We start from the raw sequence: 27,263 nt of genomic DNA on the forward strand, positions 1-27,263 counted from the left end.
TCAGTCAATCAATCAATATATACTCACTCAATGCGCAGGCATGGCGCAGACAAATGAAGGCACAGCAGCGTGAATGCGATCTTGATGCTAACAGGTGGCTGGCAGACTCTCTTGGATCGGCAAAATTACTCAAATAAAGACTTTCTTGATCTTGATCCCTCTTTTTCAATATATTGAAGAATAGCTAGGAAAAAAATGAATGGGTTTCTTTTACCATTTATTGAAAAGTTCAGCTCTGCCAATCTCTAAAATCGTGAATACGGTATGTCGGCATTTGAGTAAAAAAAAATACCATCACTTTGGTGTATTATGGTCTGTTACCAGCATGGTGTATTAAAACTATCTGCAACACCTTAATTTCAATCTCTCACTTCTCCTAAAGGCATAGCTCATTTTCGACATTGCAAGCCTGGTCATTGTCACTTCAGTTGTCATTTCATATATAACATACCCCATAACAGGAATGAACATTAGCTGTCATTCCTAATATGACTACTATTTTTGGAAAACTGTCACTTCTCTGACTGAAGGTAGTGAGGTGAAATTGTTGACTTCCTCAGATGCATCCTTGATCAGTATGTGATGTGTTGTCAGTCTTTTGTCCAGTAATATATGTATGTAATGAATGAATAAGCAATCTCAAAGAATCAAAGTTCACATCTGAAATGGGCACATGACATGACAAGATGGGTGATTGGATGATATGAAGGAGAAAACCTGAATAATATGAGGGCAGAGGAGGATGAGAGGGATCAAAATGGGAAACATACAAAGAAGACAGTGAATGATAAATAAAAGTAGACAATTCAGATGAAAAAAAGATGAAAAGATAGATGGACAATGAAATGAGACATAAAAAAAAAACTAATAAATAAATAAATAAAGGTAAAAGGCAGAGGAAAAGTAATACAATCTGAGAGTAATAGAACAAAAACACAAAGAGGAATGATAAATAATAGAAACTGAATCACATACACCAATTTCACAACACTTTGGATCATGAGGAAGGTAAGTAAGCAAACTGCTGCCCTGCCACTGCTTCCATGATGACCTGGTTCTCAGCCAGCATGATGACCCCTTGATCTCCAACTCCTGGCTGCACCACTACCATGTGCTGCCCCTCCTCCTCCTCTACTCCTTCCCCACCTCCTTCCAGCCCTGCCACACCTCCTGCCACCACCACCACGTGTCCCTCTCCATCTCCCATTTCATACACTGACCCACCACCTTCTTCCAGCACCTGTTGAGGAAATATTCTCATTAGATGTGTTGTGTAAAGAAAGGAGCAAATTATAAGGATGAGAGGTACAAGAGAACTGTTTGAAACAGAGATATCAAAAGATTGAATTGACAGAAGAATGATGAATCTGAATGTATAAGTAGAAAATGCATCGATTGTAAAAATTTATATTTGTTGGTGATTTGTGGATTCCATTAACCAAAGTGTTTCCTTATCCTTCCTTACTAAGTCATTCTTTTCTGCTTGTTAACTTTCTACTTCATAACTTATTTTTTCAACTAAGGAATTTTTCAGTAATGTTATATCATACAGTTATTTATGACATCTTCCTCTCACAACCTTACCCCATTAAGGAGATCCCCAGCCTCTCTTGCACCTGTCCCAGCCTCCTCCAGATACACCTTAGTCCTCTCGGTTGCTGGCTGGCCTGACAACACCTGAGTGAAAAGAAAGATATTGGACTTGTTAATTCTTGTCCTATACTAATAATGAATCTTAAGGCTCATGTCTATATCTTCTTTAGTTATATGTCAATGAAAATGCCTCCATTAGTTTCCTTTCTCAATTTATGCTTCTGTATTGAATGTGAGAGGGGGGGAATACTACACAGTTACCTGATTAATTATCTCTGAGGCACGCTGGTCCCTTTCCTCCATGTATGGCTCAATATCCCGCACTAAGAAAGTTGGCTTACTACTGCTGTTCACCTGAAACCCAACACAGAATAACAACTAAGCTACAGCATTCTCTGGCATCACAATATACACTGATTTGGATCTTATACTGAACATCCCATTACATTATACCAAGGTTCTTCACAGTATGGGTTAGCATCCAAAACTGCATCACAAGTTTTTCTGTGGATCACCACACAAACAATTTTTACAGTGCTGTGTAGGTCAACAAAGGATACCCACAGCAGGAGAAGGGTTCAAGGGCTAGGACAGACTGCTGCATCATTCCTAAGCCTCCACATAACAGTTCCTGTTCTCAAATGTTTTGATCTCTTATCCTGACAACTTTAAACAATAGAATTATTGTGACTCCAATTTACATGTTTACAAAATGTACTGCATTGTCAGAGAGGGGAAACACCAATGAAAACTCAAAAGTCTTTTCTGTAACTTTAAGAATATGAACTTTCATCTCCACCTGCACAGCACACTGATATATCAACAGCATCTGTCCTTCCCTACAAACTACAAAAAATTTCAGCTTTTCCTTTTACAGAAGTATGCTTTTTCCTAATACCATAGTTTGTGTAATGTGTTGAAATTGAATGCTTTAAGTGATGCCTGAAATCTTTTTTAAATCAACCCTTAGATGTGTATAAATCCTTACCCTCAGATTCAGGCTCCCATCAATGGGCCGTGGTTCTCTATGGAACATGAGATAGAAGGGAGTGAAGCCACTTGCTGTCATATACTCTGTGTTGATTTCATACACCTGCAAAGGAATACACTTGAGACACTGCACACATCCATCATAGGCTGAGAAAAAAACAGAAAACAAACTAAAGAAGATTAGTGAATATTAGTGACCCTATCCAAATAATGAAAGAAAAGAATGAAATACTGCATGATAAAAAGCATAACAGGTCACCTTCTTCTGTAACTGGTCCTTCCAGTCACCATCAGCCTCAAGGCAGTGGTGGAGGATGGAGGTCTTGATGTTGGCTTCATCTGGTCTGTTCATCTGTGTCTTGCTGACAGCCACTACGTTCACCCCAAGCCGCATGTCCAGCTCCAAGCTCAGCTGTGAGGACATTCCACAGTAAACAGATCCCCTGGTGTGAATGTGAGGGTGTGTGTGTCTTCTACATCATGATTGGTAGACCTTTTAAAACAACTTCCATAAGATTATTCTGCTTATGATGTTTTTATTTGCAAGATATTACCTCATATCAACAAGGTTTTTTATATGTAGCTATATACATTTCTCAACATGATGTCTTACTGTGTGTGTGTGTGTTTCACTGTTTGATCTGCTGCAGTCTCTGACGAGACAGCCAAACGTTACCCTACGGAACGAGCTCAGAGCTCATTATTTCCGATCTTAGGATAGGCCTGAGACCAGGCACACCACACACCGAGACAACAAGGTCACAACTCCTCGATTTACATCCCATACCTACTCACTGCTAGGTGAACAGGGGCTACACATGAAAGGAGACACACCCAAATATCTCCACCTGGCCGGGGAATCGAACCCCGGTCCTCTGGCTTGTAAGCCAGCGCTCTAACCACTGAGCTACCCGGCGTGTGTGTGTGTGTGTGTGTGTGTGTGTGTGTGTGTGTGTGTGTGTGTGTGTGTGTGTGTGTGTGTGTGTGTGTGTGTGTGTGTGTGTGTGTGTGTGTGTGTGTGTGTGTATCTATCTGGAGCAAATAGCACCTAGGCTAAACTAGTGTGAAGTAATATGAAGGTAACACATCTCCTCCTTGTCCTGCTCTTCCTTACCTCCTGTACAAACTCCTCACATTGATCTGAAATAAACTTCCTGGGAGGGCCCTGCAGGAACACAGCTGTCTCTAGGGCAGAGGTCACATCTGATACAGTGGTGTCATGCAGTGGCACCACCACTGTGTACTTTGTAAACATGTCAATGATGACGGCTACAAAAGCATTGCCACAACCTGATGCTACAAACTGACCTATGATGTCAATGCTGACCACCTGAAAAGGAAAAGAGGACTGCAAGAGAGGGAACAACCTTACTTCATTACCTTTCCTGTCTTCCATTAGTTCAAATGAGTAATAACATGTTTTGAAGTGAATGATAATTTTCCAAGATTCTCTAAGTGTTGTATCCATTTATCAAGAGAACAACTAGAAACAAGATAACGAGACTAGATGTGGAGCACTCACCTCCCAGGGCTCTGTCACTCGCACAAATCTCTGATTGGGTCGATTCATCTTATTGAACTCACACGCTTTGCATCTCACAATCTAGAAAGAGAAGAGTGATTAAATGAATGATCTGAATGAATAGCAATCATGAGGCAATAACTTGCAATGGAGAAATTAAATGTAGAAATTAGTATAGGCTGCTGTGAAAACCTGAAGATTTGAAAATTAATGAATATGGTAAAATATCATAGAAAGAGAAGAAGAGAGAGGTGAATGGAGAAGATGTGGGGACCACATATGAAAAAAAAAGAGAAAAGTAGAAAGAAGAAATCCTGTAAAGAGGTGAGATGAGCCTAACACAACTCACCATGGCCACTAAATCTTCCATCATGTTAGTCCAGTAATACTTCTCTGAGAGCCTCTTCAGTGTCTTAGTGCGACCTGTGCAGGAAGAAAAACATTCAGTCACTGCTGTTCCCTCATGCCATCTATTTGTAAATTTTAGGGCCCCAGGTTACTGTATATAAATTAACAACACTCAAAGGAAAAACAAAGAATGAAGACTTCACTGAAATATACATAGGGTGATGAATGAATGGCAGAAATACAAAGTAGGAAGTATCTATCACTGTAGGGACATCTACCACAATGTTCTCCAGTCTTGGGTATAATGTGACACTCCTCAAACGCCTTGTTCTTCTCCTCATTGGTGTACAGCACTCGTCTCATCTCACTCTGGTTCTTGCTGATGTAATACAGGGTGCTATCTGCCAACCAAGGAGACCATTACAACCAAACACAATAAGATTACTCCTGTGGTTATATTTAAAAGGGAGACAGGAAAAACAACTATTAGGATTATGTTAATGTTACATTTTTTTTGGTCTCTATATTGGTCTTTGTTCTTCATTATAAATCTCTCACTCATTCACTCACTTTCAATGATAAATTTTTTAGCTGACTTCCTGATGCTGTTCTTCTCTGTGATGTGCACTGAGGGCAGGTAAGAGCCAGTCTCCATGAAGTGCCGAATCTGTCGCAGGTGAAGAGTGCCTTCCTTGCCTCTCCGCATCATTTCACCAGCCTGCCAAGATGATGACACACACCACTCTAAAGATTCACAAAATTATAGCTATTCTCATGGATGGATCAACATTTCTTGAACTAAATTTATACAATTCAAGGTACATAAATCATTAGCATGGCAATTAATCCTACCAATAGTTCATTACTTGGTTCTCAATCTTCTCTTCCTTTGATTCAACCACTAAGAAATTTGCGAACTTTATTTGGTTCTGTAAAAGCACAAAAAAGTTAACACAGCACACACCATTGTTTCATCACCCAAATAGTGAATGATGACTAGTGGCTGTCGTCTGTGACCTCCCCCTAACTGTGCCGTGACTTCAGATGGGTCAAGCAGTCTCTCCCAGGTCACCCGCACAAAGGCATCTGACCTTGTTCCATCCGTGGGGTCAAAGGAGAGGTACTTGGTCTATGGAAGGAAGATTACTGATTGGATTAGAGCATGATGATGAAGATGATGATGATGGTGATGATGATGATATAGGCAGATCTTATATTCTCATTTGGTATGAAAACAGATACGTATGTGGTGTTTTCACTGACTGGATCAATATTTGTATCAAAAGAGGAAAGAAATAATGAGATATAGTGGGATGATAAAGTAAACTGCTGGTATGAAAGGAGAGAAGGATGATGAAGAAGAGGAAAGAGAAAAGGCAAATGAAAAAGAGAGAAGTGAAAAAATAAAAAAAAAAGAAAAGGAGTGGGAAGAAGAAATACAGGTAACTCTTGATTTACGCGTTTTTGTTAATAGTATCTCCTTTAGTCCATAAATTCCCGTGAAAAGCCCACATGGTATAAAAAAGAAAAAAAAAAAAAAAAAAAAAAAAAAAATACATGACTGAAAAAATATTATAATCAATTAAATTTGCACGATCAGTTTGCTTATACACGATTTAGACCACATCCCACATCCCCCCTATTATCTATTGTTTCTTATGAGAATCACAAGTTTGTTTTACGTGAATTTTGAAATACGCGATGCCTCTTGGAACGCATCTATCATGTAAATCGAGATTTACCTGTACTATAAGAAAATGGAAGAGAAAAAAAACAGAAAGATGAGGAGAGATAATCAACATTTCACTAAAGGAGAAAGAAAAATAGCAAGAGAAGGAGAAAACGTAATCTTCAGCCTATTCTGAAACAAACCTCCTTGACCCAGGACTCACCTTGCGCAGTGCTGGCCGCTTGCCTCCCACGTTTTTTACCTGACCCTCAGTCCAGATCAGGTCGTCATACATGCTTTCTCGTTGTGCTGAAAATTACTTATCTATCAATTCCTGTCTCCCTTTCAAACTCTATCATTTTCTTCTTTACAAAATATAAAGAATCTTCAACTTACATATATAACAAGATGAAAAGGTCTGTTAATCTCAAAGAAGGTTATTAGGTCTACAAAAGGTAACAGTGAGAGATAGCAAGCTTTTTTTTTATTTCACTATACTTTTATTCACTGTTGTTTTTTTCCCTCATTTTTTTTGTTATGCCTTACTAGCACCTTCCTGAGTTAAAAAATAGGAAAAACAAAAGGTTGCAGTAGGTCAGAATACAAGACTCACCAAGAGCCAGGGATGGAGCCTTGATGATGTACACATCCCCTGCCTTGGGGCCACAAATGGGCAGCTCACACACATGGTACAAGGGTGGGTCATCTGTGGGTGAAAGGGCAATCAGTGTGTGTGTGTGTGTGTGTGTGTGTGTGTATTTACCTAATTGTATTTACCTAATTGTAACATACGGGAAAAGAGCTATGCTCGTGTTGTCCCGTCTCCATATCTATTAATGTCCAGCTTTTTCTTAAAATCATGAATATTCCTTGCGTTGACCACTTCCACGTCTAAACTATTCCATGCTTCCACCCTTCTATGAGGAAGCTATATTTTTCACATCTCTCCTATAAGTGGCCATTTTAGTTTTTCCCATGCCCTCTCGACATTCTTTCATTCCACATACACAGATCTTCCCTATCCATTTTTTCCATGCCAATCATCACTCTGTATATTGCTATCAGGTCTCCCCTTTCTCTTCTGTTTTCCAGGGTCGGAAGTTGCATTCTTTTCAGTCTGTCTTCATAAGTCAAATCTCTTAAGTCAGGCACCATTTTGTTGCAGCCCTCTGTACTTTCTCTAGTTTCCTTATGTGTTTCTTTAAGTTCGAGCCCACTGTATTGTTGCATATTCAAGCCTCGGTCTTATCATTGCAGTAATTATTTTCTTCATCATTTCTTCATCTAAATATCTGACGCCACTCTTATGTTCCTCAATAAGTTCAATACTTCTCCAATTATTTTGTTTATATGTCTCTCTGGCGATAGGTCATTGTGTGTGTGTGTGTGTGTGTGTGTGTGTGTGTGTGTGTAATTCACCTCGGTCGCCTGCTGGTCACCCAGCCAGTCTTCCCATTACGGAGCGAGCTCAGAGCTCATAGACCGATCTTCGGGTAGGACTGAGACACCAACACACTTCACACACCGGGAAAGCGAGGCCACAACCCCTCGAGTTACATTCCATACCTATTTACTGCTAGGTGAACAGGGGCTACACATTAAGAGGCTTGCCCATATGCCTTGCCGCCACTCGAACCCGGCCTCTCGATTGTGAGTCGAGTGCTAACCACTACACTACGCGGTGTGTGTGTGTGTGTGTGTGTGTGTGTATTTACCTAATTGTATTTACCTAATTGTAACATACGGGAAAAGAGCTATGCTCGTACTGTCCCGTCTCCATATCTATTAATGTCCAGCTTTTTCTTAAAATCATGAATATTCCTTGCGTTGACCACTTCCACGTCTAAACTATTCCATGCTTCCACCCTTCTATGAGGGAAGCTATATTTTTCACATCTCTCCTATAAGTGGCCATTTTAGTTTTTTCCCATGCCCTCTCGACATTCTTTCATTCCACATACACAGATCTTCCCTATCCATTTTTCCATGCCAATCATCACTCTGTATATTGCTATCAGGTCTCCCCTTTCTCTCTGTTTTCCAGGGTCGGAAGTTGCATTCTTTTCAGTCTGTCTTCATAAGTCAAATCTCTTAAGTCAGGCACCATTTTGTTGCAGCCCTCTGTACTTTCTCTAGTTTCCTTATGTGTTTCTTTAAGTTCGAGCCCACTGTATTGTTGCATATTCAAGCCTCGGTCTTATCATTGCAGTAATTATTTTCTTCATCATTTCTTCATCTAAATATACGAACGCCACTCTTATGTTCCTCAATAAGTTCAATACTTCTCCAATTATTTTGTTTATATGTCTCTCTGGCGATAGGTCATTGGTAATTGTCACCCCAAGGTCTTTTTCTTCATGACTGGTTTTATGTCTTCATTTCCTATCTTGTACATACTCCTGATTCTTCTTTCACTCTTGCCAAACTCTATTTTCTTGCATTTTGTCGTGTTGAACTCCATTTGCCATGTACAGCTCCATTTCCATATTCTGTCCAAGTCTTCCTGGAGTAGTTCGCAATCTTTGTCACATCTCACTTTTCTTAACAATTTTGCATCGTCTGCAAATAGGCTCACATAACTGGACACCCCATCCACCATGTCATTTATGTAGACCGAACATTACTGGTGCCAACACTGATCCCTGTGGAACTCCACTCTCCACCAAGCCCCATTCTGATGGTCTGTCCTTAATTATTGTTCTCATTTCTCTTCCTACCAAAAGTCTTCCATCCATTTTAGTAAACTGCCATGCACTCCTCCTACCATTTCAAGTTTCCAGATCAGTCTCCGGTGTGGTACCTTATCAAAGGCCTTTTTTAAATCCAGATATATTCCATCAGCCCAACCATCTCTTTCCTGTATTACATCTATCACCCTCGAATAGTAACATATCAGGTTTGTCGTGCATGAACGCCCTTTTCTAAAACCAAATTGACACTCACAAAGTATGTCATTTTTCTCCAAGAAGTCTGTCCATCTATTCTTCACCACCCTCTCACACATCTTAGCTACCACACTTGTAAGTGACACTGGTCTATAGTTCAATGGGTCTCTCTTGTTACCTGATTTATAGATTGGGACAATGTTAGCTCTTTTCCAGTCTTGGGGCACTACACCTTCCCTTAATGAGGCATCAATTACTTCACAAACTTTTTCTGCCAGTTGCTCCCTGCATTCTCTTAAAATCCATCCTGATACCCCATCAGGTCCCACAGCTTTTCTCACTTCTAAACTCCCCATCATATTCTTGATCTCCTCCACAGTTACTTGAAACTCCTTCATAATCCCTTTCTGTTCCATTACCAGTGGTTTGTCAAAAGCAGTCTCCTTTGTGAATACCTTCCGAAAGCATCCATTCATAGCCTCTGCCATTTCCTGGGATCTTCACTGCATACTCCATTTACTTCTAAACTTTCAATACTTTCTCTATTTTTGATGTTGTTGTTCACATGTCTGTAAAAAGCCTTGGTTGGTCTTTACATTTATCAATTATATCCTTTTCTTGTTTCTTTCTTTCTTCTCTTCTAATCAACACATATTCATTTCTTGCTCTTTTGTAACTTTCCCACTGCTTAATCCGTCTTTTCCTTCTCCACCTCTTCCATGCATCCTCTTTTCTTGTTCTAGCCTTTTCACATCTATCGTTAAACCAGTCCTGCTTTCCAACTTCTCTATGTTGTCTTATTGGTACAAATTTTTCTCACCTTCTTTGTATATTTTTATAAATTCCTTCCACTTTTCATTTGCTCCTTAGCACTCTTGAATTTCATCCAATTTGTCTCTTGAAAGAATTTCTTTAGGTTTCCAAAATCTGTCTTGGCATAATTCCATCTTCCCACTTTATATTCTTCATTTCTTCTAGATTTCTCTTCATCTATCACCTTGAACTCCAAAACTGCATGATCACTCTTTGCTAAAGGGCACTCCACCCTCATCTCCTCAATGACCATTGGCTCTGTACTAAAGACCAAGTCCAGTCTTGACGATGCTCCCTCTCCTCCAAACCTAGTATCTTCTTTGACCCACTGAGTTAACACATTTTCCATTGCCAGTGTCAATAGTGTATTTCCCCATGTTGTCTCTGATCCTTCCATTGACCAGTCCTCCCAACACACCTCTTTACAATTAAAATCTCCCATCATTATAGTTCGTTCACAGCCACCCAACATTTCTTCCAGACATGTTCCTGTATCACTTATCATTTCTTCATATTCCTGTACTGACCATGCATTTGTCTTAGGTGGTACGTACACCACTATGTAGTGCCTCTTTTTCCTTCATTAGTTTCTGCTCTGATCTTTAGCACTTCTGCCTTTCCCATACCTTCTTTCACTTGATCCACCTTTATATCTTTTTAACCAGCAACATCACTCCTCCTCCCATCTTACCTACTCTATTTCTTTTCCAAACATTATATTTCCTTCTCCAACCATCATCAGGTCTTCTCCCTCTCTCAGTTTTGTTTCAGTAAGACCCACAATATCTGGGTTCTTGTCCCTCAAGTAATCGTTGAGTTCTAAAATCCCGATATCACTCCATTTATGTTGGAATACATTACATTCCGCTCATACGTAAGTTTCTTTAGTCCTTTCTTGCTGTACTTTTCTGGGTTATGAACCACTTCCTCAGTCTCATATCCAAGATTCTCCAGAAAAACTCTTTCTTCTCCTCTTCTGTCCTCTCTTCATTTTTTTCAAAGCCTCCTTTCTCAACTCATTTAACATTTCTCTTTCCTTTTCACCGAGATCTCTTCTCAACCAAATCTTCCTTGTTGTTTCCTGCTGGGCTAGCCTCCATGACTTCTCCACCAATTCATCTACATCCTTTTGTGACTTAAGTTTGATTCTTATTGGCCTCATACCTTCTCCTGTGAACTTTCCAATTCTATGGAAGTCCTCTATTTCTTGTACTAGGTCTTTTCCCTCCTCCTGCACCACATTAATGAGTGTGTGTGTGTGTGTGTGTGTGTGTGTGTGTTTGCAACTATTACTGTTGCTGCTGCTGATAAGATTATTACAACTACTACTACTGCTATTAATCCATAACTTTACTACTATTGCTGCTGCTGCTACTACTAGTACTCCTAATAATAATAATAATGAAATAACAGTAATGATAATAATAATGGTCTAGTACAACACACCATCCCCATTATCATAACAAAACCAGCTCACAGCTTACTCATGATAAGCAGTACATCTCGATAAGTCATGGATGCTGTGTAGGCACGGTAAAGGGGGCCCGATCCTTTGCCTTCAGGCTCCTCCTGGAATATGCAGAGCTTTTCTCAGGTTTGCTTTAAGGTTACTACACCTCAGAGGCATGTACTATAATTCTGTGATATGGAGGTGAGATCACATGAATTATCTCAGATCCTCCAAACTACAACTTAGCAAACACACACACCTCATAGTTTGGCTTCTTCCCACAGCACAACACCTGATGCCGTGGGTCTCCAGGGATGTAATGCACCACTCGGAGGCCTGGACTGTCCTCCCAAGCATAGTCGTAAGTGTAGCGCAGGAGACGATGGCTGGTATTCCCCTCCTGGTCCTTGATGTAGCTGTAGGTGCGCCGGAACTTGCCCTTCTTGTGTCCAGTGACGTACCAGTCATGGCAGTCCAGACGCCGCACCTCTGTGATCCAATGACAGATCAGGAGCATAAGATCATACGGTTCTTGAGATTGAGTAAGGAGAATGTAGAAAAAATAGAATAATAGGAGGGAAAATGTCAAAAATAGTTTTCTCTACTAGAAAGGTGCTTGGAGAAGGGAAAAAATGGGAAATAATGTCATATTCTACCCTCAAAAAAAAAAAGTAAAAACGATTGCAGTACATGGAATAATAATCTGAACCTGCATAAAACACAGACACAGACACACTGAAACACACCTCCTTTCCTGTAAGGTATAGCCACCACATACACATCACCAGGCTGTGGGTCAATGAGTGGAAGAAATGATACCCTGCTGACATCTGGATTGCCTGGAAAGAAAGGTGACAATATTAATATCTTAAAGCTCCTTACAGGCTATGCACTAACAACCTTGTAACTAAATCTACTTTCTTTTCTTTTATCTATAAATAATTTTTCTTCTTCCTTCTTATTCTTTCTCATATCTTCCTTTCATCTCTCTCTCTTCTTAATCTTTCTTTCTCCTCCTCTTCTTCCTACATAATATTGTCTCTTTTCATCCTTGTTCTTTCTCTAATCAGCTTATCCTTGATCTAACCTAACCTAATCTAAAGAGAAGAGATGATAACCTTTCTTCTTCTTCCTTCTCTTCCTTTACTGCCTCTTAAAATCAATTTCATCTTATTTCATCGTACTCCAGAAATACTAATACTCACAAAGGAAGTGGTCTAGTTGTTTCTCTGTCAGTGTATGCTGCTGGCGGATGTAAACAATGGTGCGCGACTCAGTAGTGGTGATCTCAAGGCGAGTCTTACGTTGCCCATCACAGCCGCCATCACCATCATCACACTCCTCCTCCTCCTGCGTAGTGACGAGATGCTGGGTATATCTTTCAACTATGTTCTTTGAGATGGATAGATAGATAGCTGCCTCAGTAAATGTCTTTCTGTGTGTATCAATCTGTATAATTTTATACGTTTCTCTTCCTATCTAATAATTAATTGGTATTAGTTAATCATTTACTTACCTCAGCTTTTCTCTCTCTCTCTCTCTCTCTCTCTCTCTCTCTCTCTCTCTCTCTCTCTCTCACTCCCTTTCTTTCGTTCCAACATGCCCATCTCTAGATCAACATTCATGCATACATAACAGTACATCTTCTCCCATGCACACTTTGGCCACACCCACATTCCAGTCCTGCAGGGTGCGTGGGATGGCTCTGTATGGCCCTCGCAGCATCCGTCGCTCTTCATCCTTTAGTTCGTTCTTCATCTCAGGTAACTCCAGAAGGTGCTGCTCTGCACGACGCTTTCTGAGTGGGCCGACCTCTCCTTCCTCCACTTCCAGTATCTGATGAGGAACAGTAGGGATGATAGGGACTTAGAACTAAAACAGTATAGGGGGAAGATACAACTGCCAAAGAATACTTGTTTGTCCTGCTGAACCAAATAGAATGACATGTAAATTTTAGATTGAAAGAGAAGAGAAAACATCATCGAAGAAGGAATTTGTATTTGAACATTAAAAAGAAAAGAAAAAGAGAATGTTATCAAAGAATGTTGGTTTGAATGAAAATTGACGAACATATTGATGAGAAAAATAAAACAATATGTATATCTGAGATTGTAAGAGAAAAGAAAACAATAACAATTACTATAGTCTGTCTACCCTAAAGTGGCTGCTAGGTCTTGGTCTGGGAGCAAAATCCATGTTGTCATATCCTGCAGAAAACCGTAGTCTATCCTTGTGATAATTGTGCTGAACAACAGAAAACAAGTATTATACACATAAAATTAACTATATCATCAGTAATCTCTCATATATTTTGAACAGTAATCCAATTGTCAACTTCCTTAAACCAAAACCCAGCGGCCAGTTTAGAGCAAACAAACTATACTACTACTATTACTACTACTACTACTACTACTACTACTGCTGCTTCCTGTCACCTTCTGAACTGTAATCTTGGGCAGCCCTTCTGGAAACAGCTGATTGACAAGTGCAGTGGTGGAGATAGAGCCATAAGCCACTTGTATGGCTGGAAGGGTGGAGTCCTGCAGGTGTTGGTCCTCCAGGCGGGTGATGGTAGGAGAGGTGGTGGAGGGTGAGCCGTCACACAGCCCCTCCACTTCTCCTCCTGTTGTTGTTGTTGTTGTTATTATCATCATTATCAATAAATAAAAGCAAAATGTCACATTGTCTTACTGTATGAACTAAAATAAAGATACAATGTTAATAAAATAAACAATACCACTACTACTTTTATTACTATGATTACAACTACTACCTTCTACTGTTATTACTGCTGTTATTGTTGTTATTACTATTACTACTGCTATAAGTAAATACTATTATTCTAACTCTTATTACTATTACTACTAGCCCTACTTCTATTACTACTACAACTACTGTTACCACTACCACTACAGGTTTCCCACTTACCTAACTCAGCAAAGGTTTGATTGAGAGTGTCAGAATCCATAATGTTACTTCCCAAGCCAGCCAGAATTGACCCAACTGCCTCTGTGGCCGGGTCACGTCCCACTCCATCCCCTCTGGCTGACCCAAGGCTAGTGCTGACATCCAAGTGAGTGAGGTCAATTGTGGCAGCTGAATTGGTGACCTTTGCAATGACCTCCAGTCTTTTGAGGCGCTCCTGCTCCTCACTCTTGAGTTGATATTAGTATTGTTGGAAGAAAAAAGAGGAAGAGAAGGAGGAGGAGATAATATTATCTCTGACTAGTATAGCTTCTTTTCAAAATAATAAAAAATATTGTACAGAAAATTAAACGCATAAATATAAAAAAGAGGAGGCAAAACCAAAAGAAAATGAATGAAGCAGTGGTTCCATCATTTACTTGCCTAAGGATTAAAGTATGCAGCACCTTCATAAATTCTCTTTGCTGTATCACAACATCAGCATTACATTACCTTAGCTCTGTCCAGGTAGGGTCTGCAATCACCCATGTAGTGTATCACAGTTCTGGCCCTGATAAGTGGAGTGTGGTAGGTGAGGCGCCCCAGTCTGACCTCTCCGCTTCCCCACTCCACCAAGGCTGATGTCTCCAGCAACCCATAGTCGTTACAGGAGAGGCGGATGTCTCCCAAAACCTTCCAAGAGTACAGGTCAAGTTTGTCTGTGGTGGGCAAGAGAAATGGGGAACTTTAGAAGATTAGGCAAGTTTATTAACAAAGATGATAAGTTGGCATCTCATATATTAATCACTCTTTCACCTTTACATGCCACAAATTTGTTATGTTAATTTTCATAGATTTACTGGCTACCTGCATCTTCCCTTAGATCCTCAAGTTCTCAAATTCTTAGAGCAACAGTGTCAGTGGCTCACCATTAGAGTCCATGTTGGTGACGTACACACCACCAGGCTGGGGCTCAGTGATGGGCTGAGTGAGGCCGCCCCCAGCACTCAGTAGCTCCCAGATGTGGCTGGGTGGCAGAGGACTGTTGGTGAGGAGCTGTGAGTGTTGCCCAAAGTTGACGTCACCCATTGAGAGCAAGGTGTGGGTCTCAGTTCTCAGCTAATGGGTGGATTAATAACGAGAAGGTGTTACACATTCATACTTAGAGATACATACATATGAAGAAAAATATTACATAAATAGATATTCATACTAGAGTACAAAGGATAGCATCAGCATAAGTAGTGAGTGCTAAAAGACAGGACATTACCAGCTCAGCACAACACTGTACATACTACGACACAAGCAGGTAAACACTCACTGGTACCATTGAGCTCCTTATTTCCAGCATGTTCTCATTGTCCTTGGTTGGCACATAGTGGAGGAGCATCAAGTCAGTGTTGACGTGGAGGTGGACATAGTCAATGCGGATGAGTGGAGGAGCCCAGGCATGCTTCTTGTGGCGGAGCAGACCCCAGCGCCACAGAACCACTGGATCCTTGCGTGGTATTGGTGTCCACCCCTTCTGTGTCCATTTGTAAGGATCCATCACTGTCTTGTCTGAAGTGGGATTTAGTAGAAGGAATTGAGATCAAATGGAATATGACACTGAATTACTTAGTATGATGTTGAAATCAAGCGGAATGAGTTTGTTAGCCACTACACCACAGAAATAAAGGAGGTGATAAAGGAAGGAAGTATGCATCAACAATATAAATAAATATAATAAAGCAAGTAAACAAATGAATAAATAAAATTGATCAGCAAAATAAATAGATAAACAGTATTATCATTATCAATAAAAATAACAAAATGAAAAAAATACAGCCACATCTTAGAAGCTTAAGATATTATTATATAAACAACTTTCCAAACTTGTTGGTAACATACTCACTTGTGGGTTTGGTGACCAGATAAGCCTCTCCAGCCTCAGGGTTTTTAATTGGTAATACGGTTTTGCGACTGCGGTTTAAGTTTTCTGTAGAAATAATTGTGAGAACCACTACTAGATAATATAATCACCTTTAACATTATTCAATGTGACAACCTTTGAAAAGATTAAAGAATTGGAAGAATTATCTAGACTCAGCGTTTTCTTTTGGTTGATACCTAAAAGAGTCATTAAACTGGATCATCCTAATGAGCTTTTGGAATAACATTTCTTTTTTTTTTTTTTTTCAAGCAGGGATACAGCAGAGGAGTGAAGAGTGCAAAATAAAATTATACAGAATTAACTGAAACAAAGAAAAAATGAGTTAGAAATTTTTTTGAACAGGTCTCTTAATTTATGTCAGTGGCTACTAAAGGAAACATCAACATTCAGACCTACCTAGGAGGCGGATAATTCTTTTCTTCATCATGCGGTGTCCATAGTGGTACAGCCCAGGCTTGTCTGTGGGAAGACACACAAGTGCATGAAAACACATACAGTACATATATGTAGAGATATCAAACATCACATTCACACATGCTGAGAGGATCTCCATAAATGAAAGATAAAACAAACATATCAATACATTAATAATGTTTTCTATCTGAGTTTGCATACATTTCAGTTCCTCTCTTCAATTTCTTCCTTTACCTGGTGGAATGAGGATTTCCTCCAACTGGTTTGAGGAGTGCTGGAAAGTGGCCTCCACCTCCACATCAAGATCCTCAGGTTTCAGTCCCACACAGCCGACCTCCCGAAGATGGTGCGGACTTATTCTATGAGTAAGCAACCCAAGCAAATTTAGTGAACACAGAATCACAACTTAAACTTACTATGTGCACTCATATATCTACATTAGAACATACTTGTACAGCTGATCATTTCTTAGGTAAGACTGAGCTATGCTGTTTTTTTCTGTCTCCTCATTGCTTCCTTTTCCTCCTTCTTCATCTGCCTTTTCTTTCAGTTCAGTTTTTTGTTCTCCTTGCTCTTCTTTACCTGAGTTTGTAAAAATGGTAAGTTATTAAATTATGCTGGTATGTATGTGTGTGTGTTATAATTTGATTTAACAAGTAGTCCCATCAATAAACAAAATGAATATATACATACATACTTGCACAAAGCCTATTTTCTTCTGAGAACGAAAGGTAGGCGAGACAAGACACAGTACCTTCACATGCACACACTTACACACCTCTCTCTCAGCCCCTTGGCCACCTGACAGAGATGAAATAGTACTCCTGACCTCACTTTTACTTTACAACGGTCTGTATGGAATAAACAACAAATAAACACAAAAATACCTGCAGGAGTATCATCACCATCAGCAGTAGTGAGCACGTTGACACTCAGATCCACATAAGGTCTTGGATCACCCAAATAATGCACCAGAACTTTGTAAGGAACCTTGCGGGAAGTGTAGCAGAGTCTGATGAGGCGCGGCTTGTCCCCTGTCACCCGCTGGCACACCTCCAGCACCTGGTACACCCGTGGCTGGATCTGGAGCTGTGCAATGTCCTCCCACTCTAGTATATCAGGGGAGTCACCTGTCAGGAAAAGAGAATGTTGGATTATGTTCATAATTTTTATATTACCTGTTATGGAAGGAAAGTAAAAGGTTATATTCATATTTCTTGTTTTCATTTTTTGTTTAGTAATTTTTATATCAATTTGTAGGAAAGGAAAATATTCATTATCACTTAACATAATCTTGTAGAAGATGTGAATAGTAAACACACAAACACTTACAATGGGAAGTGAGGTAGACACCACCAGCCTGGGGTACCAATATAACAGAGCTGGCATTGCCTTGAGTCAACAACTCCCAAACCACACAGGGACGTAGGCGGGAGCTGGAAGTCTGAAGAGGAGCCACATCCTCTGGCAGGGGAAGATCATGCCACACTGCCTCTGTCACCTTCTGCATCTGAAAGTATATAAGTGTGTAATAATAAAGAAAAGCACATTTCAATATATGTATCTGTGTATCTATCTATTTAGTCTTTCTCCTAACAAACTGGCATCCTCACACAGCCATCCACACGTACCTGCTTGGCGGCATTTGCAATCACCACATATTCCCTGAACTCTCGGGTGGGCATGTAGTGAACCACTCGCACATCCTGGGTGTCGGGGGAGGGCAGGCGGAACTCGTGTCTCATCAGGGCTGTGCACATGGCATTCCTGGTGATCCTCATGGGGGAGTGGTAGCAAAGGAGGCGTGTGGCTGACCCTGAGGAGTCTGTTGGCCACCGCTTGAAGCCTTTGTCAGTCCAGCAGTAGTTGTCCAGCACCTCTGTCAGGGGAGACATAGAGGATATGACACCTGAAGGGAGGATGTGTTAAGATATTCTGGCATTTACTTAAGGAAAGAATGCGATATACTGAAAGATAAGTGCACTGCTGTAAGGAAAGAGAGAAAGAGAGAGAGAATGAAGGATGAATAGGTATATTATAAGATAAAGTAAGAGGTTCTTGGATTTATTTAAAGGGAGAATGTGACGCATGGGAAGCTACACTTCTGGAGAGAGAGAGGGAGAGGGAGAGGGAGAGAGAGAGAGAGAGAGAGAGAGAGAGAGAGAGAGAGAGAGAGAGAGAGAGAGAGAGAGAGAGAGGAGGGATATGTTACAGGATAAAATAATAGGCTGCCACATTTACTTAAAGGGAGAATGTGATATAAGGAAATATATGTTTTAAAAGAATAAAGGCTGCAAGGAATGATATGAATGGTCTAAAAGGAGGACATAGCAGAACACACTAGACAACTTCAGTGATTGTACAACTAGGTAAGTATACACACACTCACTGGAGGTGTTGTAAGCAGGTACACTCAGCAGGTACACTTGGAAGGGCTGTGGATTGAGCACCGGCGCTAATAGAAGTCTGGACATGTCAGGTCGGGTCAGCATGGCCTCCACCAGTGACAGGTTGAGGTTTGAGTTGGATTCAGTGTAGATTCCAGGTTTTATATTCATCTCGTCTTTTTTCTTATTTCCCTTCTTTGATTTTAGTTTTCCTTTCTCTGCCTGTGTGTCATTCTTCTCGGGCTGTAATATGGGAAGAGGAAGAGGAGGTGTATTCATAGTTGCCTGCTGGTCACCCAGCCAGTCTTTCCATTATAGAATAAGCTCAGAGTTCATAGACCAATCTTCAGGTGGGACTGAGACCACAACACACTCCACACACTGGGAAAGCGAGGCCAAAAACCCTCAAATTATATCCTGTACCTACTTGATGCTAGGTGAACAGGGGCTACACATTAAGAGGCTTGCAGGCTTGCCCATTTTGCTTGCCACATCCAGGATTTGAATCCAGGCCTTCTCGGTTGTGAGCTGAGTGTGCTAACCACTACATTACGCAGTGTGTTTCACTGTTTGATCTGCTGCAGTCTCTGACGAGACAGCCAGACGTTACCCTACGGAACGAGCTCAGAGCTCATTATTTCCAATCTTCGGATAGGCCTGAGACCAGGCACACACCACACACCGGGACAACAAGGTCACAACTCCTCGATTTACATCCCGTACCTACTCACTGCTAGGTGGACAGGGGCTACATGTGAAAGGAGACACACCCAAATATCTCCACCCGGCCGGGGAATCGAACCCCGGTCCTCTGGCTTGTGAAGCCAGCGCTCTAACCACTGAGCTACCGGGCGTGTGTGTGTGTGTGTGTGTGTGTGTGTGTGTGTGTGTGTGTGTGTGTGTGTGTGTGTGTGTGTGTGTGTGTGTGTGAGTAAACATTTAAGTGCATATAGATTAATAGAAAACATGATCATTAGACAATAAGCCAGACTTGAATAAGTAAATATACTTACCCGCAAACACACACACACACAATTATGAGAAACTAACTTAAGAAGGCAGGACATTATGAGCTTGATCTAATCCTATAAAAATAGAATTATGGAAGAAAAATTTAGAACACACATAAAAATACACCTTTTCATAGTGGACAATACAGAGTGTAGTGCTTTGTGTGGAGTACGTAAAGAGAGTCTTGGCAGTTGGGTGGGGCTGGCGTGGTGTGTCTCTGAGAGTAAAGCGCTCCATCAGCACATTATGAGACCGGTAGTAGTATTCCCTCAACCAAGGCAGAGTGTCGCTGAATGGAACTGTTCAGGAGAAAAGACCAAGGGAGAGAGTGTAAGGAAGGTAACCCGATGTAATACACCCAGAGATGCAGACACAGTGTCATATTCCTAATATCTTACCAGTACTCAGAGAACCAGTGCCTCACTTAAAAATGCTCTGAAACATCATATTACTCCATAACTATAAATAAACTTGTCAATACAGCTTAAACTGATATTTTTCCTTAAGCCTATCAATACAATGTTACCTTTAAATACAGTGTTCTTCCCACTGCTATGATAAACAGCTGAGTAGCAGAACAATAATGGTACTCTGATACATATTGCAATTAAATCGTGGCATGCTGATGGGAACAAGGTAATAAGATGGAATATATTAGCAGTGATAAAAGAAAGAGAGAGAGAGAGAGAGAGAGAGAGAGAGAGAGAGAGAGAGAGAGAGAGAGAGAGAGAGAGAGAGAGAGTGTTTGTACAGTGACACAAGCTACCCGATGACACAGAAAACATACAAACAAGATACAGATACATAATTTGGACAATACCAGTGCATCTGAGGCTTCACACACTACAATTCGACGAACCCACACTTACCAAAACCCTTATCAAGTACATACAGGGCTCCAGCTTTGGGAGTCTTCACACCTAAGTGATGCACTTCAATGTCTCCCTTCACTGCCTGACCTGTGTGTGGACAACAAGGGAATAGAAAATGTAAGAATGAGCAAAAATAACGTCTGTATAAAATAAAATTTATGGAAACAATATGAATCACGCAACTTTATATAATCAGTGTCTCTTTTTTGCTGCCTATTGCATGTGCAGGGCAGGAATAAAAAATAAAAGATGGCTGAATGAACAAAAAGCTATATTTCCTGCATAACTTGGAAACAATATAAATATTCAGCCTTTTTATGCTCAGTGTCTGCTTTTACTGGATAATCTGTGAATGAAGGGGAAGACATAGGAAATGTATTATGCATGAAAGATCAAAGGTATAAATAAAGTTATCTGTTTATGTAAGAGAGGCACTAGTCAAGGGTAAAAAAAAGAATGAAGAAAAGGATCCATTGATACACCACTCCCAAAAGAAAGGTCAAAAGGATCATCTGATAATGAAGGATAAGTGCCTTCAATCCTTCCTCTTGATGGAAAAAAACACAAAGAGCAAAACTTTTATAGTACAGAAGCATGAATAGAAGCTCAACAAAATGAAAATGTAAGCAACATCAACAAAACAATGGTAAATAAAACTGACAAAGGCAAACACTTACGAAATATATCTTCGGCATCTGCATGGAAAAGCCGTCCCTCATGCAATTTATAGGGCCGTGCCTCATCTTGTGTGTGACGGTGGTGGTGATGGAGGTGGTGGTGGAAAGGATGGTAGGGTCAATGGTATGTTAACAATTTCATTTCATTCTTATTATTCTCTAGTTTAGGCTTGATTATTTCCTCCTGTAGTCCTACCTGTTATTTCACATGTAAACTTGCACAGGACTTGAAAATAAAAGTTACAGTTATCTAACAGTACAGTACAAGGGTGTGAAGACATCCACACACACACACACACACACACACACACACACACACACACACACACACACACACACACACACACATGGTTCCAGAATTTGAAGGGATGACATATGAGGAGAGACTAAAGGTTATGGATCTACCAACCCTGAAACAGAGAAGGGAGAGAGGGGATCTGATACAAGTTTATAAATTGATTAATGGAATGGATCAAGTGGATAATGAGAAACTGCCATGGTACAGTGGAACCATGCGTGCTTTAGGGTCTGAGGGGTCTCCAAGCGCACAGGTTCAAATCCTGTCCACGGTCTGAGTGTAGGTTGGGCTTCCTCACTCAGGGCAACGGTTTCCTAGCGGGAGGGGTTTGAGATAGGAGGTACTCCAAAAAGTATCCCCTTTAGCCCATAAATTCCTGTGAAAAGCCCACATAGTAAAAAAAAAAAAAAAAAAAAAAAAAAATCCTGAGAGAAGAATATGACACTCGAAGCACAAGATCGCAAAGTAAAAAACTGAGGAAGGGAAGATGTCTGAGAGATGTTAAAAAATACAGTTTCCCGCAAAGATGTGTTGAGACTTGGAACAGTTTGAGTGAGGAAGTGGTGTCAGCAATGAGTGTGCATAGCTTTAAAGAAAAATTGGATAAGTAAATATGGAAACAGTGCCACACAAGCGTAAAGCCCAGGCCCTGTAAAACTACAACTAGGTAAATACAACTAGGTAAATACACACATATACATAAACATAGTCAAAGATTAAATTCAAATCCATCTTAAAAACAACAACTAAAAAATGCAAATGATACCTGGAGAATAATCCATTTTTATCTCCTCATCTTTTTCTTCCTTTATCTTTTCCTTTTCATCTTCCTTCTCTCCTTTTTTCCTCTTCAATGGCAGATTCTGGAGTCCCCTGTACCTTGGCCTGCCAAGACACTTCTTTCTTCGAGGTGGAACTCCTTCTGCCTTAATATTTTCTGCAGGACTCTTGCAAGGCTCCTCTGTAGGATTTGAAGTATGGATGGCACCACTGTCAGCACCTGTGAGGATTTCACTGCTTTGGAGACTTGCTGATATAGGGTCTGCAAAAGGTATAAAGGAGGATTGAGAGGAGAATGAGAAGACTGGAGCATGTAAGGAGGTATGGAAAGGGCAGTAATAGTACTGGATTATGCTAGAAGAATAAGTGAGATGAGAATGAGATGACAGGAATATAGTGCTGTGAGAGAAAGAAAAAGAGAAGAATAGGATGATAGGAATAAATAGTCCTGGAGAGTGTAAGAGAAAGGAAGATTTGATGATGATTGGAGCAAATAACAAAGTAATGTAGGAACAGGAATAGATATGTAGAGTATGTAAAACAAAGTACAAATTAGAACATATAAAGAGAGAATGCAAGAGAATATAGTGCTCGAATATGTAAGAGGAGACAGTTAGATCACACAGGGAGAGAATACAAAGACAGGAAGAGAGACTCCTCTGCTACAGCTACAGCTTTGCTACAGAAGTATTAGAAGCAGATGGCAGATGAAGTTAAACAGAGACAGGTTCTTACTGGAGGCATCGGAGCAGATGGGATTACTTAGGTCAGAATGTGTGATGGTAATCTTAACCTCATCAGTTGTGGGAGAGTCACCAGCTCGGGGAGAAAGATCGATTGCATATCCTGTAGAGCAGAAAGTTATGTTTTGTCACAACTATAGCTCTTCAGGGAGAGAAACTGAGAGTCCTGGAAATCAAAAAGGAATAACTATCTTTTACAATCATTAGAGTGTTGAATATGAGTTAGATGTTCTTTAGCTTTCAGGTTTTGGATATATTTTGAACAAGCAAAGCAAATAAACTAACAAACAAACAAAAAATATCCTTACCTAAAAGTTGAGGAAAGTCTACCATATCTGCATCATCTTCATTCTTCATGGCAACATCTTCTTCCACTTTTCCTACCTCCTCTTGCTCCTCCTCCTCTTCCTCTTCTTCAATAAATTCATTTTCATCACTTGCTCCTTTCTCACCATCATTTTCACCACCACTGCCACCACCATCACCATCATCATCATCATCACCATCACTATCACCATCACCTTTGTCATCATCATCATCATCATCACACATTTTGAATAGTGATGAGCTTTTTGGTTTAGTTCTCTCCAATCCATATGCATCTAACCAGGTGCAGCCACTGGTATCCCTAAAGCCCCTGATAGGCCCACCCCTTGCTACCCTGCCACCCCTTCCCTGTCCCTTGCTATTCCCCTTCATCCCTGGCATCTTCAGGAAGCTGCTCATGCCCCTACTTGGCCCTGCTTCTGCTAGTTCTTCATCAGACTGACTCTCACCACTTGCTACCTTTCCCTTAATTGTCTCCAGCGAGTACAATTCTGAGTACCGGCTATTTGGTTTTCTCCGTCGTCCAAATTTGCTTTCGCCCTTTTGTGCTCCTTCTATTTCCTTCCTCTTTTCTTCAGCTTCTCTTTCCTTGCGCTGGTTTTCTTCCTGAAGGCGCATCCGGGCATTCTCCTCCTCCAAGTGTTGTGTGATGGCACTCTCCACCTAAAAATGTTGGCTTTTTTTTTTTTTTTTATACCATGGCTTTTACTGTATTACTCAATAAATCACATGAATATGTACACTCACACTTGTCTGTGAAGTAGAGTAATGTATGGCAGCAAATCAAGTAGTCAATCAAACCTGTGCTGGCAGTTTCTCCAGGTAATGGATGATGCGGAAGGGTGCTGCAGCCACGCCCGGCGCCTCCACCACATGCCGCTCCTCAGACTTTAGCTTGTACACAATGCGAATGGCACCCAGCCCAAGGTGCCCATGAGAGCCAAGTTTTTTATTGTATCGAATTTCCATCCAGTCTTGCAAAGGGTCAGGCGTGGATGGGGGCAGCAGTGGACCAAGGCCATTGTGGTGGTAGTAGGCAGTCCACGGTGGTAGTCATAGCGGGCAAATCGCGCACCTTGAATAATACTCATTCTCAAAACATCAAAATAGTAAGAAGGATGGTAGATAAATTAATTAACTATAGAATTAGGATTACAAGTAGTATACAAACATAATGAAGTGTTTACATATAAGGCACTACAGTGCAAATGCTGAAAAAAAAAAATTTCAACACCATGAACAAGTTGGATGCGGAAGGTAAAATAACATAATTCAAGTAAAAAAAGAGATAAACCAGATTTCTTTAATCTTACCTACTTTTATATATGTATTTCCATTTAAACTTCCTTGTAACATGACCTAAATGTAGCTCATATTTCTGAGTGCAATCTCTCTCTCTCTCTCTCTCTGTGTCAATCTTACCTGCACAATCAACCAAGAACACCTGTCCAGCTTTGGGTTCAGACACTTGTGAAACAACTGCCTCCATCACCTCATCCTCTTGAGCACCTGCAGAAATGGTAACAGCGACATGGTTGTAAAATCCTGCAGAGTCCTATTCAGTAAATGAAATGATACTCAAATTTCAGCAAAGAAATATCACATAATAACAAAAACTAAATCCATGCACAGTATCAAAATGAGGAAAGATGAGAGGCTGAAGAAGGAAGGATAAACTAACCAAGGAGATCACAAAGTTGATCAGATGTGAGTGGGTGATGCTGCACCATGAAAGGTTCTTGGTCATCTCTCAGCTTCCTTTTGTGACTCATTTTGACTTCTGCTGTGATGTACAGATGTCCCTCCTCTTTCAGTTGATGTTGTGATATGCTGAAGTAAAAAGAATGTAGGTATATGTGTATTTCAAGTTTAGAAGTGATATCAGATACATAAATGATAACATCAACTAGCTACATAGATTTTAAGTTTTTTTAAGGTATCTACTTATTTATCTGTGGTCCAGAAAAAACACCACACACTCATACACACATCATTCACACTCTTAGCCCAGTCAGCCACCACTAAGATTGGAGGAGAGTCAGATAGGATCATACCTCCTTAGCCTAGGAATTTAGGATTCCCTATCAAACCACAATGAATTTATTCATAATGTAATTTTTTGTAAAGTAAAATTTAGTCCAAAAATCACTAACCATTATTTTCTCATCATCTGATTGATCCCCTTAGCAGTAAAACACCTGATCTGGTTGTCAGGTTGTGCTTTTATTACAGACAACGACCATTATCTACAATCATTTGGCCATTCCTAATCTGTGACCAGATAAGCCGGCACAACAGAATTCTGACTGATGCTGTAACCTGCTGGAGTATGTGCAATACTATCCTCAGCTGAGGGCACTGTATTTCTAGCAAGTAAGAATGCATCCTTTGATAAATCTTACACTCCTAACTCAACTACTCAAATTTCTACCATCCAAAGAATGATCAATTACTAAACACATTCTAACCTAACTGGACTGCTGCTTGATTTTAAATTCAGCCTTAATTACAACAGCCATAATGATAGATATTTTCATATTTCAATTTTGATATAACTTTTAGGAAATTATTGACATCAGCTATATATCTTCTGTAGCACTACGCAATGGAATATTGGACATCTTACTTCTCTGTAATGCAATGTTTTGGGGCAAGCTTCACATTCCTAGCTAAATTAGTTCTCAAATTGAGTGGTAGATGGATAGACGACTCAGTGCCAAGTCATTTGAGGCTTTAAAGTTATGATAAGACATTAATGGATGGGATTGAAGGTGGAAATAGGCAAGCGTTCCATACTATAGGACGGCCATTCATCTGCCTAGGAGGATTAACACAAAATGACAGTGCCAACAACATACGCCATTAACAACTCCCAGAGGTGTACATAAAGGAAAGGAGGAATAAGTGAAAATATCATTAGATGGAAATATGTATACATGCATGTGGAGAACAAGATTAAAAATAATACTCTTGGCGTCCGTCGGCCATTTTAGAGATGGCCAATACCAGCCTCGATATACCGCTTTGTGTTCCCAGCCTCCCTCACTCTAAGCAGGGAAGAAATGTACTGCTTATCCGCCACATTATGCAAAGAGACAAAACAAAAGTATAAAATATTACTTACTTTGGACTAGCAGGCAAGAAGAGAATATATTTTTGCCCTTTCCAAAAACTTGTGTGCTTCCTAGGGGGGCAGGGGGTAATGTTTTGATCTTGATCTTAGTATTACTCTACTTTTCTTATCTAGCCTGTCCTTGCCGCCATCGTTTTCAGAGACGATTATCGTATTATGTATTATGCATTCCGTAACACTTGGTTGGCACTTTTTTTTTTTAACTATTAAACTTTTTCAAGATATCAGATGATACTTTTAATTACCTTTCCATTAATCAAATGACCTCCACAGAAGATATTGGGTCTGCTAAAAAAGTAACGGTCTGTCACTGAAATAATAAATAAATAAATAAATATACAAATAAAGGTCGCGCGATCGAGCGCTAAAGTCGTCTGCATGAAAGGCTGTCTCCGCGATGCTTCGTGGGAATGTGACGCGCTCACTCTCTGGCAGTCGAACATGTGGAACAATTATGCGAAAGCCCACTCACGAAAACAATTAATGAAAAATGCTGGAAACCACCAAAACTACC

At 40.3% G+C, this 27,263-nt stretch overlaps 1 protein-coding gene across 1 annotated transcript; it reads right to left on the reverse strand.

Moving 5' to 3' along the window:
- Positions 1 to 204: 204 nt before the first annotated feature.
- Positions 205 to 26,839, reverse strand: LOC123509889. Its single transcript, XM_045264486.1, is given in 42 exon segments — positions 205 to 1,240; positions 1,585 to 1,677; positions 1,855 to 1,947; positions 2,582 to 2,686; positions 2,843 to 2,995; positions 3,698 to 3,913; positions 4,106 to 4,186; positions 4,455 to 4,528; positions 4,732 to 4,854; positions 5,024 to 5,171; positions 5,418 to 5,582; positions 6,346 to 6,431; positions 6,736 to 6,828; positions 11,305 to 11,389; positions 11,530 to 11,759; positions 12,017 to 12,109; positions 12,476 to 12,620; positions 12,945 to 13,106; positions 13,706 to 13,893; positions 14,199 to 14,424; positions 14,688 to 14,893; positions 15,104 to 15,293; positions 15,496 to 15,734; positions 16,069 to 16,152; positions 16,504 to 16,566; positions 16,756 to 16,880; positions 16,971 to 17,103; positions 17,409 to 17,651; positions 17,854 to 18,031; positions 18,153 to 18,400; positions 18,911 to 19,151; positions 20,046 to 20,218; positions 20,789 to 20,878; positions 21,469 to 21,534; positions 22,533 to 22,808; positions 23,282 to 23,392; positions 23,598 to 24,279; positions 24,418 to 24,662; positions 24,665 to 24,691; positions 25,039 to 25,125; positions 25,298 to 25,446; positions 26,741 to 26,839. Coding segments are annotated over 41 exon segments (6,600 nt in total). The 5' UTR covers positions 25,389 to 25,446; positions 26,741 to 26,839; the 3' UTR covers positions 205 to 997.
- Positions 26,840 to 27,263: the final 424 nt, after the last annotated feature.

This window comes from Portunus trituberculatus, chromosome 27 (genome assembly GCF_017591435.1).
Source record: "Portunus trituberculatus isolate SZX2019 chromosome 27, ASM1759143v1, whole genome shotgun sequence".
Classification (NCBI taxonomy): Eukaryota; Metazoa; Arthropoda; class Malacostraca; order Decapoda; family Portunidae; genus Portunus; species Portunus trituberculatus.